This window comes from Symphalangus syndactylus, chromosome 9, assembly GCF_028878055.3.
Source record: "Symphalangus syndactylus isolate Jambi chromosome 9, NHGRI_mSymSyn1-v2.1_pri, whole genome shotgun sequence".
Taxonomy (NCBI): Eukaryota; Metazoa; Chordata; class Mammalia; order Primates; family Hylobatidae; genus Symphalangus; species Symphalangus syndactylus.
The window spans coordinates 97,095,363-97,114,547 of NC_072431.2; the positions used below are offsets into that span (position 1 = coordinate 97,095,363).

General features: G+C 36.1%; 1 protein-coding gene across 18 annotated transcripts in view; it reads right to left on the reverse strand.

Annotated features, from left to right (window-relative positions):
• BBS9 (Bardet-Biedl syndrome 9) overlaps nucleotides 1-19,185 on the reverse strand; it is a 517,916-nt gene that overhangs the window by 382,845 nt on the left and 115,886 nt on the right. For all 18 annotated transcript variants that reach the window (XM_055293460.2, XM_055293455.2, XM_055293456.1 and 15 more), the window contains one exon: nucleotides 5,881-6,055. In XM_055293460.2, the coding sequence (XP_055149435.1) occupies nucleotides 5,881-6,055 (175 nt within the window). The remainder of the gene's footprint in view (nucleotides 1-5,880; nucleotides 6,056-19,185) is intronic.

Consider the following 19,185-nt stretch of genomic DNA (forward strand, 5'->3'; position numbering starts at 1 on the left):
ATGGTCTTCAAATGTCATGTACCAACTCTGAAAACATCCTATCTCAATCAAGAATAATTCACTTATAAAAAACCTGTAACTTCAATTGAATGCAGAATGACTATGATTTAAGATTTTGCAAGACATAGAAGCTGACGACAAACTTAGCAATAGCTTATAAAAAATAGATCTTATCATTAATATGAAAACATAATATACATAAATTTCATTCATTTTATAAACATATAGTAGGGATCTAATACAAACATTAACAATGGAAAAACTACTACATAATCTATCCTCATAAGGAGCTCCCACACTAGTTGTAGAGATTCATATACAGACAGTTAAGTATAACTCAGAGTATCCTGTGCTAATTAACAGAAGGTATGCATGTATTACCAATAGAACATGGTACATAGTACCAATAGTAACAAGTAATTGGGGGAGAAAAGATATGCTCTTGGTATAGGTTCAAGAAGAGAAAGCTAGGTTTTAAAGGATGAATGAAAATTCTATCACGCTGGTAAAGAAGGAGAAGGCACTATGGTAAATCAAATAACAAATGCAAAGGTATGCAGCAGTAAGAGACATGAAAGGCCATGACAGGAGTTTAGGAGAGATGCATGACAGGGAGGAATGAGTCATGGGGTGCATGAAGTAAGAGGCAGAGATCTCAGCCTTGTAAAACCATGCTACAAAATCCCACGGTCAGCTGCAGCCAATCTCTCTATACCATCTGAGATTGACCTTCAAAATCCCAAAGTCTCTAAAAGTGCAAAATAATTAGACCTCACGTTCTGAACTCCAAATAGGATTGTTTTCCTATTCCCCATTCATAGCAACAGAAATAGTATGCACTGGTGACTAGAACATCATCCCAGAGCTTGTCCTGCTATGGATCTAACCCTAGGCAATTAGTTACATAGGTGGTTCCTTTCCTACAGAAACCAACCTGCCAGGGGATAATATAGATATTCACGAGATTGTTACAAAGGTCCAAAAGTCTTTGAGCTGTTTGAAGCTTCTTATATAACTATGGTCATTATTTTATCTAAGAAATAAGTGAGCCCCTAAAGCGGCCTTATTAACATTAAAACAGCAGGCAGAGGCACAGCCAAAATTGACTACTGATTTCCAAATCCAAACCATTTCTCTTCCTAAAAGACAACTTAGAAGAGTATTTTATTACTTAAACTTGACAGTAAAATTAGATAATGACAAACTTACAAGAGCATCTATTTTATGGTTCTTCCTTAACTCCTCTTAACTGTGACCAATAAAGTACATAAAAATCTATTTCCAAAACCAAACAATTCCAAGCAGATTTGGAAATTCTGAAATAAAATATTTGGATCTTTTTTCTTATCACTCAAGTGTTCAGTAACATAAGCTACACAAAAAAGTTCCCTTGTTGAGATTGCTGAAAGAATAATCAGGGCCAATGTAACAAGAGCTTATGAAAGAGTGCCATACATGTATCTCAGAACAGAAAGGCACTAATCACAACTACAGCAAGTGCAGGTAAACGGTGGTGCTTTTTGACTCACTAACCACAAACGCTTAACAGGTCCTGTAGTGCACCAATAACAAACTCAACCACATAATTCAATACTCTTCCATATTGCATTGTAAAAACAGCAGCAAGTAACTAAAATATAGATTGAGGCGTCACAGAGCACAAAAGTAAACCCTCCAAAATCATTTATTTTCAAAAGAAACATAACTGTCACCTCAACGAGTGGCAGGAAGTTTTGGAACCTTGATATGTAACCCAGAGAACTTTACTAGAAATGGAAGCTCGAGATACAGAGCATTATGATGTTGATTTCAACTATAGCTAAAACATTCTTGACTATGCCAGGGAGAATCCTTTTCATTGAAAGATGCCAGTAACAAAACAGAAGCTTTCTTTATACACTTTTCACTCTTTTGTCAGTTCTCATTGAACACCCACTTTCACCAAGGTACAGTGCTGGGCACTTCAGGGGATACAGAATTCCTGCCATCGAGGAGCACTGAGCTTAGTCGAGGAGAAAAACAAATAAGTGTTTACTATCAGTGAAAGCATAAGTAATACCTAAGGGAAGCACTGAAAAACTACTATGTAAATTGAGAAAAAGGAGATGTTGGTTACGTCTAGGTCAGGGAAGAACTGAAGGGGAGCAAGGAGGCATCTAGACATAATTTCCATGTGCAGAGAAAGAAGGAAGAGCGCTTCAGACATAGGAGATAGTATGTGAAAAAAAAAAAAAGGAGAGAGAGAAAAGCCCTTAACATATATGGAGACTACAAATATTTCCATTTCGTCAGAGCCAAAGATTAGAGAAGAATACTTCTTTTTAAAATAGTCAATTAAATTCAACAAAAACACTTTTAAATATTTATTTAAGGCTGATTATTTACTTAGCAATGTATTAGGAGCAATTGAGGGGTTGCTGGGGAAGGGGTATAGCAGACAAAAGGAGAGAAATAACACCCTTGGCAGGTATACTCTTTTAGGGAGCCTCCCTACACTCAACTTTTAGAGGTCCCACCTCGAGGCCTCCTCAGCATCCTATGCAAAGCTCTGCTATAGCCTGTATGACAAATGGACTGAAGTAGCTGACTGACTTCCTGCCTCCTTGAATACTATTTGAGGATAAGAGGCACGTCTATCTGACTACATTTCCAGTACTTTGCACAGTGTATGGCACACAAGCCTGTTGAAAAATATTTGCTGAATGAATGACTGAATAAGCAAACTGAATTATTCAGTCAGTGAAGAGATGTTTAACACAGATTCTTCTCTCAAGAACCTGATAATGCAAGATACTCTGGAAAATGTCAGTACAAGAAGGCAATACATGACATTAGCCAAAAATCAGTGTTTTAGGCAGTAATATATCTAGGAGATGAAAAAAGGAAGACAGTTGAACCAGTTAACTTCAAAAGTCACTTCCAAGTCCAAAAGTCCACATCATAGAGGTAAAATGGGACTGGATTATAAAAAGCACTGAATGTTAATATTAAAAAATCTAGGGCGGGCCTGGTGGCTCACACCTGTAATCCCAGCACTTTGGGAGGTTGAGGCGGGCGGACTGCCTGAGCTCAGGAGTTCGTGACCAGCCTGGGCAACACAATGAAACCCTGTCTCTACTAAAATACAAAAATAATTAGCTGGGCGTGGCAGCATGCGCCTGTAGTCCCAGCTACTTGGGAGGCTGAGGCAGGACAATTGCTTGAACCCAGGAGACAGAGGTTGCAGTGAGCCAAAATCGCGCCACTGCACTCCAGCCTGGGCGACAGAGCGAGACTCAGTCTCAAAAAAAAAAAAAGTCTAGGTCTTTTAGTCAGAAATAAAAATTATTCTGGCTTAAAGAGGTGTTTTAAAAGAAAAGATATGAGAAGAAACCTTCAAAGTTTAGAGAGAAAAAAAAAAAAAAAACAACAGAAATCCAAGTGAAAAAATACAGGCCTGAACTAATGGGAATGGGAAGGAAAGGCTGAATAACAGAAAGTATTAAGGGCAGGGATTACTGACTAAATAATTCTGCAAGGCAAAGTATAAGAAAAGAGAATAAAAGATGATCAAAGTTTGGACATACATGGCCCAGAGAACAGTGGTACCAAAGCCCTTACCTTTACCCCCAATAAAGGGCAAACAGGCCAGGAGTGGTGGCTCATGCCAGTAATCCCAGCACTTTGGGAGGCCAAGGCAGAAGGATCACTTAAGCCCAAGAGCTCAAGACCAGTCTGGGCAATACAGTGAGACCCCGTCTCTATTAAAAAAAAAAATTTTCAGGGCAAACAATTCTCTTACTTCAAAAGAAAAATGGTGCTCAAAGTGTGCCCCTGAATTAGATTCACCTGGAGTAAAAATTTACAATGATGAGTTCTGGGTCTTATCCCCAAACCTATTAAAAGAAATCTAGGGGATTGGGGACTAGCATCTGTAAAAGTGCACTTTATAACAGGCTGTCCAGGTGACTCCTACGTACGCTGAAGTTTGAGACCCCTAGCCTTCACTGGTTTTTATTTAAACATAATTAAGCAGGGTTTAAAGAAACTAAAGGTATCAATATCAAAAATGAAAATGAGTTATGTGTTAAAAGTCTATTCTATTAACTGATTATATTCTATTAACTGAATATAGACAGATTTAATAAAGCCTCAAAAGAACATAGTTTTCACACTTTCTCCAAAATCCAAAAATGCAGTAGTGATTATCATTTAATATAATCTAATAAAGTTGAAAGCATATATAAGTACAACATACTACTTAATGTTGTAAACCTTCTTGATTGTCATCATTTCACAATAATCTCATATCTCATGCATTTTTACCATTATAAATGATCCACATAATGGATAACGTGTACATTTTTTAGTCTAAGACAAAGATGAATTTAATAGATTGGTATGCTGGAGAATTACCACAGTTAAAACAATGTGCGCTTCTGTTAGATTAAACTCACACATTAAGGAAATCTACACATTACTTCTCTATCCAATCATTCCTAGAGTTATTATCAAATTAACTCCTATGCACATATTTCAAAGAGTAATAACTGGGTGTTTAAATATTTGTACTGTGGCTCTAGCATAGCACTACTTGGCAGGAGGTGAGGCACAGAGCTGGGTGGAAAGCGAAAAAGCAGATCTCCTAATATTGCTCAAGTTTGGCAGGCTTGAGTAAACTATACAGATATTTTTCCCAACCTCTCAAAATAAATATAATATTTTATTTATTACCAGTAGCAATGCCACCATTCAATCATCTCCTTTGGATAAGAGCCATAAGAATTACAGAAGGAATATTACATGATGATACACTTCCTAAATCGGTTAAATTCTGCTTACTCACAAACATTCACTTATTTTCAGAGTTTTAACCCTAGATGCCTTGACAGTCATTTACAAAAAGCAAATGGCTACTTATGAAGAGAAAACTGCATTAACTTGTTATATACACAACACTGAAACTTGAAGACAAAAATTTACATCTGTTTCCTGATGAATCTATATCTTCTTCCCAACTTGGGAAAAATGATGTGGCCAAAAATAATGTTGAAAAGCTATGATGATGTGTTGCTTAGATGTTTAAACTTCCAAATATTGCCACCAGTAAGACAACACAATAAAGTTACTAAAGACACTGAAAACCTCCAAGGCTATTTCTTTTCCCAGCATGAATTTCTACTCTTTTCCCCATTCTCTCTACCAATAAAAAACATACTCTCCAAAAACTCAAAACCTTGACTTTTATTTAAATCTAGCTGGTGGAGAAGAAAACGGTCTCTCTCATACACAATTTACCAAGACCAATAAGAATTTCTAGCAAATAAGTATAAACTATTTGCCTAGGGTCATTTTCATACTTCACTTGTACTATCAATTGTTCTTTTAAAAAAGTATTAACATTCATATTAACAGTTCATGCCAGTATTTTTCCTATATCACACATGTTCCTTTTTGTTATAAAAGAATTCCACAGCTAAATCTTCAATTTGGCTTTTTTCACTCAACATCATATTTAATTATTTATTATATCAAGGAACAATCACAATAATTATTGAGCATTTTCTACAGGTTGGTGACTTGACATACATTTAATCCTTATAACAAACTTGTCAAAATGAGCAATATTATCTCCTTTAGAGCCAGGATAAGGACCATCAAACATCTGGAGTGGTAAAATCAGGATTCCAATCCAGGTCTGCCTCCCAAACCACTGCACTATATTGCCTTTCAAATATTTTACAATAGTAAATGATATAGTCTAAGTCACCACAATCACGTATTTTCAAAGAAACCAATCTCTTTTCCATTTGTGATATTGAAGCTCTTTGTGGACAAAAATTAGTCAGCAACAAACACACCAAAAAATCATGATTCCAAAGACTTAACATCCAAACTTACTTATAACTTTCCACTTGTCGGCAGGAAGAGACAGTAAGGAAGGAATCTGTACGGGAACTGTAGGCAAGAGGACCAGGCAGAAGAAAGCCAGGGAGAAATCTTCCAAAAGCATAGCTCTCCTGCTCAAATACCATCAGCATCCCATCCATAGACTGGATGCAAATTAAATCTCGACCTAAAGAAGAATTAGAGAAAATTAGACAACCTATTCTTTTTATAAATATAATATTTTTATTAATCACTATCTACAACATGTATGTCTTAGGCACCAATTTTACATAAATCGTAGCATTAAGCAGCATTCGGTGTGAAAATTACTAATAGTGAAAAATACTAATCCCTGATTGCCCTCAACTATAAACTAATTCTGAGGTGTCTTCTACTATTAGTCTATAAGTATTAAGTACAATATTCACAGTTCTTAAAATTTACTGAGATGATGGTAATGATGATGATTTCTATGACACAGTTTAGTATCCCTAATCTGAGAAAGATCCAGTGGCTATAACCTTTCATGTCCTGCTAGTGTGATTAGTGTATCCTATAAGGTATTACATAGGGAAAAATTATGTTAGAGGAAAATTAAGCTACTCATTAAGGGAACAAATAAAAGGCCAATCTTGTACCTTGTCATCTCTAGCTCATACACCATATGCAGTAAGTATTATAGCAACTATTCTGTATTACCTTGAATATCAGTGACAATCTTAAATAGTATACTTAGATTTTAAAGAGTGCTCAAAAAGAAATCAAATTGCATAGAAATAGATGATACTCTTCTTGTATCTGACTAAGGACAATCACACAGCTAAGCAACTTTTAAAAAGAAAACGTATCAACAAAAGAGGCTAAAAAAAAAGAAAAGAGAGAACAAACTGAGTTTTGGAGTGCTTATTACTGTATTATACTCTAACCCACCTCAACTGATACAATAGATTTATCAACCTTAAATAGCCTGAAAGATGTTCTAGGATGAGTATTGTCTGCGAATGAATGTTCACTAAACATACATCTGAACCATTCAGGAATCTCTTTAGCGAGATAAAAATTGTTTATATTAATGCTGTTTGAAAAGTATTCTCTCAATACTCAGATTCTTTTATAACGTATGGTAGGCTTTACAGTTACCGTTTTAAGCTTTGTTTTTGTTGTTGTTATTTTTATTTTATTTTATTTTTTTTCGAGACAGAGCCTCATTCTGTTGCCAGGCTGAAGTGCAGTGGCACGATCTCAGCTCACCGCAACCTCCACCTCCTGGGTTCAAGCGATTCTCCTCCCTCAGCCTCCCAAGTAGCTGAAACTACAGGCACCACCATGCCCAGCTAATTTTTGTATTTTTAGTAGAGACAGGGTTTCAACCATGTTGGCCAAGACAGTCTTGATCTCTTGACCTCATGATCCGCCCACCTTGGCCTCCCAAAGTGCTGGGACTACAGGCATGAGCCACCACGCCCAGCCTAAGCTTTGTTTTTTAATGTTATCCTTATCCACTATGCTACTAAAAGTTTCCAAAAAAGATGTGAGTTTATATGCATGTTGTATGTGTATGTATGCTGTACAATGTATTCACAGAGACACAATCAGACAAAAAGAATCTCATCTAGCTATTTGGCAAACCTACCTGTCTGCAATCAGCAAAAATGAGTAAGTATAAAAATGCCTCTAAGTAGTCGAAATAAATGCTGCAAGGTCTTTGTAATAAAAATCATGCAAATTTTCAAAGGTAGGATTCCCAGGTCCCACTAAGGGCATCAATTCTTATTTTAATTATGGTTCTAACAATTGTCGTTTTTATAAACAAGTTACTGATATTCCTGTAGCTTCAGCCTTCTCATTTGTAAAATGAGTATATTTGTATAAGAGCTCCAAAGTTATCGGCTAATCTTCAGCAAAGGCGCCAAGAATACACAATGGTGAAAGAACAGTCTCTTCAATAAGTGGTACTGGGAAAACTGGATATCCACATGCAAAAAAAAAAAAAGGATCCTTATCTTACACTATACAACCAAAATCCACTCAAAGTAGATTAAAGATTTAAACCTAAGATCTGAAGCTGTAAAACTTCCAGAAGGTAAACATATGGTGAAAAGCTTCATGGCATTGGTCTTGGCAATGATTTTTTGGATAGGACACCAAAAGCACAAGCAACAAAACAAAAAATAGAGGGGAGGACTACATCAAACTAAAAATTTTCTGCACAGCAAAGAAAACAATCAACAAAAAAACACATAATGGGGGAAAATATTTGCAAACCATATATCTGATAAGCAATTAGTCTCTAAAATATATAAGAAGCTCACACAACTCAATAACAAAAAACAAATAAACCAATTCAAAAATGGGCAAAGGACTAGAATAGACATTTTTCCAAATAAGACATCCAAATCGCCAACAGGTATATGAAAAGGTGCTCAACATCACTAATTATCAGGGAAATGTAAATCAAAACCACAATGAGATATCACCTCACATGGAAAAAAAGAAAGAAATCCTGCCACTTACAACAACATGGACAAACCTAAAGAACATCACGCTAAATGAAATAAGCCAGACAACAAAAGACAAACACTACATGATCTCACACATATGTGGAATATTTTTTAAAACTCAAATTCATAGAAAGAGAGAGTAGCAGGGTGGCTTACCAGGGGTCAGGGATGGGGAAAACGAGGGAATATTGGTCAAATGATATACATTTGCAGTTATAATATGAATACATTCTGGAGACCTAATGCACAGCACAGTGATTACAGTGAATAATAATGGACACTTGAAATTTGCTAATAATCTTTGTTCTCATCACAAAAAACAAGATAATTATGAGAAGTTATCCATACATTAATTAGCTTGATTCTGGTAATAATTAAACAATGTATATGTATATCAGAATATCACACTGTACACCTTGAATATATACAATTTTTATTTATCAATCATATCTCAATAATGCTGAAAAAAAGGTTCCAAAGTTAGAGGAAAGATGTCAAAGTCCCTAACACAGTATAGCACACATAAGACACAGAATAAATTATAGCATTATTAAGAGGGTTATTATTACCTGCTTCCCTAGCCCAGAAAAAAAGAAAGTGGTAAATTAGAAAGGGGGTGAAGACACTGTCAGCTGTGAGCAATGACAGCTAATGCCCTAACAAAAATAAAAGAGAACATCTATATAACACATATCAAATAATTCAAAAAAGAACATCTGTCTGGGCTCAGTTAGCATAGGAGCAATTATGAGCCCTATATATCTCAAAAAGAGAAATGTCATTGTTAAGTGGATTTAATATAGTTTGGTATAGCTCTTTTTTTGCAAACAAGAACTTTTGGCAGAGATGCTAACTGCTGCCCCCAACAGCCATTCTTTCTTTAGTAGTAGAATCATGAATTATCACTAGACACATGGCCATCCAAAATAAAGCTTCCACTTGCAGTCCTCTATTTACAGACGCATCCTATTATTATGTTCTTCTCAACAAGATAGGAGCAGAGGTTATACACACAACTTGCAGACATGCCCTTACATGGACAAACTATACACTTCCCTCCCCTCTTTATAGCATCATGGTAAGACTGGAGCAGTTTTCTTGGCCTCAGAGATGGAAGTCACATATTGTGGACAGCAGAGCCTCTCTATCAGCCCTAGACTACTTTATCTCCAGATGGTTAAACATGACAGAAATAAACATCATTTTGTTTCGTTTTGTTTTGTTTTGAGATGGAGTCTCACTCCCTCACCCAGGCTGGAGTGCAGTGACACGATCTTGGCTCACTGCAACCTCAGCCTCCCGAGTAATTGAGATTAAAAGTGCGCCACCACCCCTGGCTGATTTTTGTATTTTTAGTAAAGATGAGGTTTCACCATGTTGGCCAGGCTGGTCATGAACTTCTGCCCTCAGGTGATCTGCTCACCTCAGCCTCCCAAAGTCCTGGAATTACAGGCATTAAGCCACCGCGCCCGGCCAAACATCTTTTTTATTTAAGGCATCATTAAGTCGAGTCTTTGTTAAAGCAACCAAACCTGGATCTTAAATAACACAGAACCTAATCTGAGCCTAAAGATCCATCCAGCATTGCTGTCTCTTAAAATTTAGTTTCACTTAACTGAACCCTGGTACCAAAAATAACAGGTATAGGAAAGATATTGGGACAACTGGGAGAATTTGAATATTACTGCATGTTAGATAACATTAAGGAATTATTGCTAATTTTCTCAAGTGATCATGGCATTGTGAAATGTAAGAGAATATTCTCATTGGGAGATGTGTGCTGATGTATTTATGGTAAAGTGGTGCAAGATGTGTAACTCACTTTCAAATGGTTCATCAAAAAAATGTGTATAAATACATATATATTTACAACTGTTGATGTGGTAGAAATATGGGTGTTCATGTTACTTTTTCTATATACTTTTTCACAACAAAAATATAAAAACATTAAGTCTAAATATATACATTTTGTATGTAAATACAAATGTCGATACATTTTCTATTAAGATATGAAATATTTATGCAATGACCTTGACCTACAGTGGAGGATATTATGGTAACCAAAATAAATACTCTTGATATCTGTGTCATTGAAGACTATAAGCTCAGAACGTGTGTACTTGCAAGCAGAAGTACCAATAAAATTTGTGTTCATTTCAATATGTGGTATCGTTGAACCACAAATCTTCAGTCTCCCAAAGACCTAAAAGAAGTGGTCTTCAAAATGTGGCCCCCAGACCAGCACCATTTGCATCACCTAGGAACTTCTCAGAAATGCCAATTCTAAGATACCAATCTAGGCCTACCATATCAGAAACTCTGGTCACAGAGCCCAGAAATGCTAGGTTTTAACAAGCCTAGAGACTACTGCAGTGCATGCTAAAGTTTCAGAACCACTACCTTAGCATGATAGGATGAAGAAGTAAGGCCTGAAGAAAGCTTGAGCCCCAGAGAAAACCTGGCCTGTTAGCATATGATATGGTTTGGATCTGTGTCCCTGTCCAAATCTCATGTCAAATTGTAATCTCCAATGTTGGAGGTGGGGCCTGGAGGGAGGGAGGTAATTGGATCATGAGGGTGGTCCTTCATGAATGGTTTAGCACCATCCCCTTGGTGCTGTTCTTATGATAGTGAGTGATTTACCACAACATCTTGTTGTTTAAAAGTGTGTAGCACCTCCCCCTCTCTCTCTTGCTCCTGCTCTATGTGACATGTGTGCTCCTCCTTTGCCTTCCACCATGATTGAAAGTTTCCTGAGGCCTCCCCAGAAGCCAAGCAGATGCCAGCATCATGCTTCCTGTACAGCCTGCAGAACCGTGAGCCAATTATAAATTACCAGTCATGGGTATTTCTTTATAGCAATGCGAGAACAGCCTAATATAGCATAGTAGAAGAGGTCCTATTTCCTGAAACTCTAGCAACATAGAGAATACTTAATATATTAAAGTCCAAGTGGCTGCCTCTAAAGCCAAATAATCTAGGTTTGAGTCCAGCTCCACCAATTATTAGCTGTGAGCTTAGACTCAAGTTTCCTTATCTGCAAGGTGGAGTAACTACTTCAGTAACTTGTGAGAATTAAATAAAATAATGTATGGAAACTAGACCTAGCAGTGGAAAATACCCAAACACATTATTATTTCTATAATTATTTTCTAACTCTTATATTACATGTTGCATTAATGTTTAACTGCTTACTGTTTCCCACACACGTCATGATGATGCATGCTTCCTTGCTTTTGTTTACATGATTTTCTTTCCTCCAAAGATCCTTTAACTTTTCTCCCCCTCATCTAGCAAACATTTGCTAGCTTCCCCCCAGTTATCCATTCCCCTCTCCTCATGCTCAGCCATAAGGTTTGGGTGAGACTGACCTCACTCTAAGCTTGAGGCAAGGCCCTGACTTATGTAAACCAATTAGTACCCCAGTAGTCACAGTGATTGGTTCAGGGATAATTTACAGCCAATGAGAGAAAAATGCAATCCCTAATTTGAGCTGGAACTAGAGGAAAAGTTACTCTTCCCTGGTGAGTAATGCGTGAGGAGCATACAGTATGGAATCACAGAGGCCATTTGGCTTTTCCAAAAGCACAGTTAAGAGAGAGCCATGGTAGACACTGTTTGAGCCAGTGCATCAAGCCTCACCTGGAGCCAAATCTTCCTCTGAACTCTGCAGGCAATTCATTCCTGTAGATACTGAAGTCACTTTGAGTCAGTTCTCTGTCCCTGAATCAAGTGGATCAGCGCATTTTTCCTCTGAGAGACATCGCAAGCTAAGACTCACATCTTTCCATAAATCTTCTCTTTCTGCTTCAATCACCCTCCACCTGAGATCCCACAGAGCCCCGTCCCATCTCCATCTTAGAACACGTCATCTATTGAAATGATCTATTTTTGTGTCTCTCATTTGCCCTGGACTAACTCAAAGGCAGAAACCATATCTTACTCATTTTTGTAAATCCAGCAACTATAAAATGCCTGGCACATAGGAGATACATTAATAAATGTCTGTTGAGCTGAAGTAAGCTAGGCAAAATAATTTATTCATCTGTACCTCAGATTGGCTGAGATTTTATTCCATGTGTTTCACTCTGCATACAAAATATGTGAAAAATGCTTTATTTATTACAATCTTGGCTACTGATGTTTAGAAAAATGTAGAGATTGATCCAAAACATTACTCAAAAATAAATAAATAAATCCTTCAAATCACTGTTTTGGAAACCACTTCAGAATACATACCAAAGGCTCCTCTTACAGATAATGGGAATAGAAAGAACAGTCCAGAAAAAGCCATGAAAGTTTTGTCATTCTGACAGAACAGAGCCAACAGGAAGCCTTCACAAAAGCAATGGGATTTCAGAAGCTATTTAAATGACCTTGCCATGAACCATACTCAAAGAGTTTTTACCACATGCTCAGTATTATATCAGGAGCTGTAAGAAATATGGAACAACAGCAATATTAACTACCGCTGCCATTTACTGAGCACCTGTTACATTTCTGGCCTTCTGTTAAACATTTAAACAGCATTATTAGTTATAATTTTTAATAACTCTAAAAAATAGACAATAGTCCCATTTTATACACGGAAGACTGAAACCCACAGAACTTAAACAATTTGTCTAATGTCAAAGAATTAGAAAGTGACAACAAATATTCAAATAGGAATCCATCTGGCTCCATTATAACACACTGAAACCCTGGGAGAGAAAATTTATATCCATTTATTAAAATAATATGCATTAACATACAAAATCTAAGTGGTGTAAAACAGACTAAACGCTGCAGAAAATCAAAGAACTTCATACAATAAAATTTCCCGGAAAGGTTTCATGACAGATACGATGCACTCTGGACTGCAAAAGATGGGCAGAATGAACAGCAGTCAAAGGTAAAAGTAGAGGGAAATTATCGGACAGAAAAGGAACACAGAAAAAGATGCAGAGGCAGTTATACTTGATCCACAGTGCAGTGGATCATGTTTCACCAACAGAGCATGAAACATAAAAGCACAAATTGAAAAGATGACAATATCTTAACAATGCCTCCTCAAAAATTATGCTTAAACCATACAGGAAAAAATAATGTTTAAATCGGAAAAAAAACTAGGAGATTTCAACAGAATTTAAAATCCAGATTTTATTCTAGTCATTTTGAGCACAATTAGAGAAAAACAACTGTTGTGATTTGAAATATTACTTGTAAGATCTGGAAACAAATTGAGAAAGAACTGACCAAGATCAATTTGAGAGGATTTTAAAAATCAATTATTTTTCATTTTCAAAGGCAAAAAAAAATTCATGCCTGTGGGGATGGGGGGTAGAGGCAGAAAAGTTCCATTATGGCAGCTTCATGTCATGAACATTTATTAAATAGTATGTCTCCTTTTCTGGCATTAAAATATCATATAGTCAAAGCTTTAACATGATGCATAAACTGGTAATCAATTAAATGTTAATCAGACTGCTAAATTTAAGTCTTCTCTATTAAATTATAATCTATTCATGAAAATTATAATCTATTCATGAAGTGGAGTGTGTGTGTGTGTGTGTGTGTCCCCATGCCCAGAACTTCTTTCTACCATGCATGACCCAGAGCATGTTCCATCCTTCATTATTATGGCAACAAGGGCCTCATGGAGGGCAGTCCTGAATGCCATATCCTCCATTTCTCTGTCTTTCTCTTCCTGTGGAATATATACAGCAGAGTAAGTGGTGTGGCAAACATGAAAGAAAACTACCATTACTCAGCATGCTACATGTTTTTTGAATCTCTCTATGCTCATATTTCTTTTACACATTGAGTAAAAATACAAGTGAAGAAATGCAAACGTGACCTATGGCCAAGCATATATGCAGTTCAGCATGCAGCTGTCAAAAATATTTGGTCTTTCTCCAAGTCTGAAAAACACACAAAAAACAGCTGTATAGGTAGTCAAAAAGGCAGACAGGAAACATCAAGAGACTGATACATAAGAACAGAAGAGTCCAAAAGTCTGTGGAACTTCCGCTCATTTTGCTCTTTTTACGCATGCACGGAAAAAAAGTTTGTTATTGTTACAGAAAGACTGAAACACTAACACATTAATCTTTATTGCAAACCTACCTCAAAAATGATACATGTTCGCTATGAACAAAGACATAAAAATATTCAGAGTAGGATTCTAACAGATACTGCCTTAAAAACAAATAGTAGATGGATATCTAGAGCTTGCTGGATTGTAAATTTGCCATTAAATATCATTTTTGTAATTTTCACTCATATCATCATGCAAATAAAACTACTATCATAGTTTTGAGATACATGCTACTATTTGGCTATGCTTAGTAACTAATAATTGGCAATTAGTTGAAAGAATAGCCAGCTTCTTTCTTATTACTCTCTCCCTCATATTCTGTTATTGTTTGAACATTCTAAAGATAATTAGTGCCTAATAATAACGCAATATCCAATTAGATTCTAACTTTAAAACCTTAGGCATAAATAAATACATTTTAAAACCTGAAGTAAACAGAAGAAATGAATAAATAGAATGCATATGTTGAGCTAAATAGCTAATATTTTAAATGATGTACCAAGGAAACTTACACAAATTCTCAACTATAATTCAAGTGTTACTCCAGTAAATAGCCTCATGAGACTAATTGCTTTAAGATACAAGAAAATAAAATTTAAGTCTACATATTAACTTCTCCTATGAACTTGTCTTTTGACATTTTAATGTGTCTAATTTTAATAGCAAACTTTAATTGCCTCACAAAGACCATTACTAGGTGTTCTGTCAAGCTATTTATCACAATCTTTTCCCCTAAACTGTGAACAAGGTTAGTAACATAATACAAGAAAATTACAACCATTGATTAAATTAGCATTATATGTGATGGGTTCAATATGAATGCAATTTTAGAGTTTAAAAGAAGGCCCTAAACATTATATTATTGCTTGCATCCACAAAATATTGGGTGAATTATTTTGCCAGATGCAACGATCATGAAAGTTTTGATAACATTTTCCATAACTCATATTCATTCAACAAATTCCATGCACATTCATTGTACACCTAGAATGTGCTAGGAGAGACACAGTTGCTACTCTCAGAAAGTTGGGTGAATATGGGAGTTCATTAAATGGTACAACAATGTAAGAACAGAGATATATTAAAGTAATTTAAAAGGCTATGGGAGGATGATTAAAAGCTTCAGAACACTGGGTCTTGCAGGTTGAGAAAGAGTCTGCCAAGCAATTAGAGAAGCAAAAGCAGATAGAACACCATGCATAGAGACATGGATTTAAAAAGAGGTGTGTGGAAGGTGTTGGGAGGGGAGGGACTGGGTGCAGAGAGACACTAGTGATGAAGATGACATGTTCATCAGTACTGATGGCAGAGCCACAACTTGAGGACAAGTTTGCTGCATCCTTATCCCAGACCCCTGGGAGCCCTATCAGTTTCCTCAACTGTAAAGTAATGGTAAGAAGAGAATATTACATGATACTGCAATAAGGATTAAATATAATTAAAATACACACTGCCTAGTACCTAGTAAGTATTCACTAAATGTTAAGTAACTGATATTACTGGGTTATTCTATTCCTTATAGATCAAACTTAAAACTGAAAAACTTAAAAATCAAGGGAAAAATTCTTTCAGAGAAAAATGGATAAAATTTAACATGAAAAAGACTGCATGCACACACACACACATACATACACACTCAGAAATTCATCTTTTTTGCCAAAAATGGGGGGGTTTTAAGACTTTAAAAAATATGAGAAGTCTCTCGGAACTTAGGTCTGTGGGAACTGTTGGCTGTTCAAATGATTTTCTGACTATTTTAAGTTAACTTTCCTCAAAATAGCAATTTCCTTAACATGCTAACTATTGAACTCTCTAAAGAAGAATATTGTGAGTGTGTCGGAATCTGGGAATGGGGAATGAGCTGTCTCTGTTTGCACACCCTCACCCCAACACACACACATATTCACATTCATATTCTCTCTCTTTCTCTCTCTCCCTTCCCCCACCCCAATATTGATATTTTCTTACAGGATGACTCCCTAAGAAAGACAAGACAGACAACATCATACAGAAGAGCCCGTGTACTTTATCATTCCTTTCTTCTCCTTTATCCAAAAGAAAAATTATTAAAGAATGAGTATAACGTTGAGGCATAAATTTAAAAAATATAACCAGTTTCAAAGTGAGATAAACTACTCAAGGTAATAGCCAATCATCATAAGACCCCAGAGAATGCCAAAAATATTAAAAAACAAAAAAAATTAAATACTTTATTTTGTATAAATATTCCTCACTTGCAATAATATCAGTCCCATAAAGCACTGACTTCAAAACCTAAATATTTCCTTTTTATATATTATCAACTCTCTTAATCTTAAATCATTAGCATATCAAAAGAAGAAACAAGAAAAAAACTTTACACTGAACTCACTGTGACCAATTAATTAATGTTGTGGAAAAAAAAAAAAAAAACTAAAGCCAGGAAATTATCAGCTGAGTTTCAACATGATTTAAACTTACATGGTTTTAAAAGGCAAATCAAAATGAATTAGGGATAGTTACAACACTAAATTTCCTCAACTGTCCATTCCTATCACAGACTTCAATGTGCCATTTAGCCATTGTTTGGTCTCTTAAATTTCCTTGGTTTCTTCTAAGGGAAGTAGTTAAAATACCACATGTTAAGTAAAAGCCATACAGACAAATATACCAAAATATTCATCTTAATATACAAATGCAATCATGTTATCAACCCACTCAAAAACTTCCAAGATACACCAGTACCTCCAGAATTAAGTATAAATTTATAAACAAGATATCCAAAAGAACTCCTCAGTGTATGTCTGCTAAATGAACATAGTACTCCCTCTCACCCAGCCCCATCAGCCAAATACTCCAAGTAAAATAACCTTGCCCTAAATGCCCTTATATCTTAAGTCCTTAAAGATAAGTTTATTTTCTTTTCATTATCTAGCTCATAGCATTGAGCACAGTCTCTTATATGTTGGTGTTCCAAAAATATGTGTTTAACTAAATTGAACCATCATGAAAACAAGAAACTATGTCAAACTGTAGTTCGAGATTAGCAGTATGTCAATTATCACCAAGAGGACCAAAATGTTTGAAAGTATCACCATATTCACATGAAAACTCTGTAAGAACTGCCATTATGTTTTATTCACCATGCCTCTCCATCCCTGATAGTCCCTCATATCTACTAGAACCAAAAGTATTTACTGAATGAATGAACAGCATCAAAGTAAAAATAATATATGGTGAAAGTCCTGAAATAATTAGTTTTGGCATGTGACACTTAAGAGGCTGTGATTCAAAATCATTACAGAGTTTAGTATCCGTCTTGGTATTACAAAGTTAGAACTAAGTCAAAAGACTAAGTACTCATTGTATGCCTAACACTAGATAGACTAAGGTCTATTAAGAAGAGAGGGGAAAGGTTAAGGTTAAATCTGCTCTTAAAAAAATAAAATAAAGAGATAAAGCCTACTGGAAAGACAATATAAAAAAAAATAGGAAATAAAGGAAGCATGGCTGAGAACCCTACAAGGAAAATATACAAATTAGGAGAAAAACCATTCAACCACAAAGAATAAATTGTGGAAGCCCAAAGTGGACACCAAAGGAGCAGAATGATCCTGAGATCCTTTAGTATTTCATAAAACTCTGACTTCAAAAGCATACTCAGATTAAACTTAAAGCTCTAGTAATTATTAGAGCCTGGGTACAAAGTCTTTTTCTTTTCAATACAAAACAAGAGATTATTATCAGCAGGCAAAGTACCAAAAAGGGGCACTAATTAGGATACTCCCTGACTGTTCCCTGTTTCCAAAGCAGGATGGTGTATCATAAAACAACAAATTGAACAAACATGGAAAGAGTATCAAATGTAGATATAGTACCAATAAGTAGTGGAAAGGGCAGTGATTTTTGAATCAGAAACACAAGATGATAAGGTTTTGAATTCTGGCTTTCACAGACACACCCTAGATATGTGACTTAGGTACTTTGTTTAATTTCATTCAGTTGGTGTCTTCAAATGCAAAATAAGCCTTATTATAACCTCTATACCCCATCGGGTTGCTAGGAAGACTAAAGGAGGGGAGGAGGGAACCTGTATTAACTACCTAGTACAGTACATAGAACATGGTAGGAATGTATGGCAATCTTAAACCAAAATTTAGCATGCTTTAAAAAAAGTATCAAACCAACTTCCCCCAGCACCCACACTTATTTATACCTTGGATATCAGATAATTTAGTTATTAAGTCTCACTCTTTACATACGTCTCAGAGGAAGGTTCGGAAAAAATGTGCCAGGAAGTTGGAAATGGTTCAATTCAGAAATGTCAATTTTTATTTGCTAAAGTACTCAGTAAAGCAGTGATTCCCAGGCTCATGAATTTCATTCATCTGTAACATTTCAGAAACTACTGGAGAACATCATAGGGTTGTCAGCCTTGTGAAATGCCCATCAGGATGTTTGTTTGTTTATTTGTTTATTTGTTTTTTGAGATGGAGTCTCGCACTGTCACCCAGGCTGGAGTGCAGTGGCACAATCTCGGCTCACTGCAACCTCTACCTCCTGGGTTCAGGCAATTCCCCTGCCTCAGCCTCCTGAGTAACTGGGACTACAGCCATGTGCCACCACTTCTGGCTAATTTTTGTATTTTTTATTAGAGACAGGGTTTCATCATGTTGGTTGGCCAGGTTGGTCTTGAACCTCCTGACCTCAGGTGATCTGCCCACCTCAGCTTCCCAAAGTGCTGAGATTACAGGCGTGAGC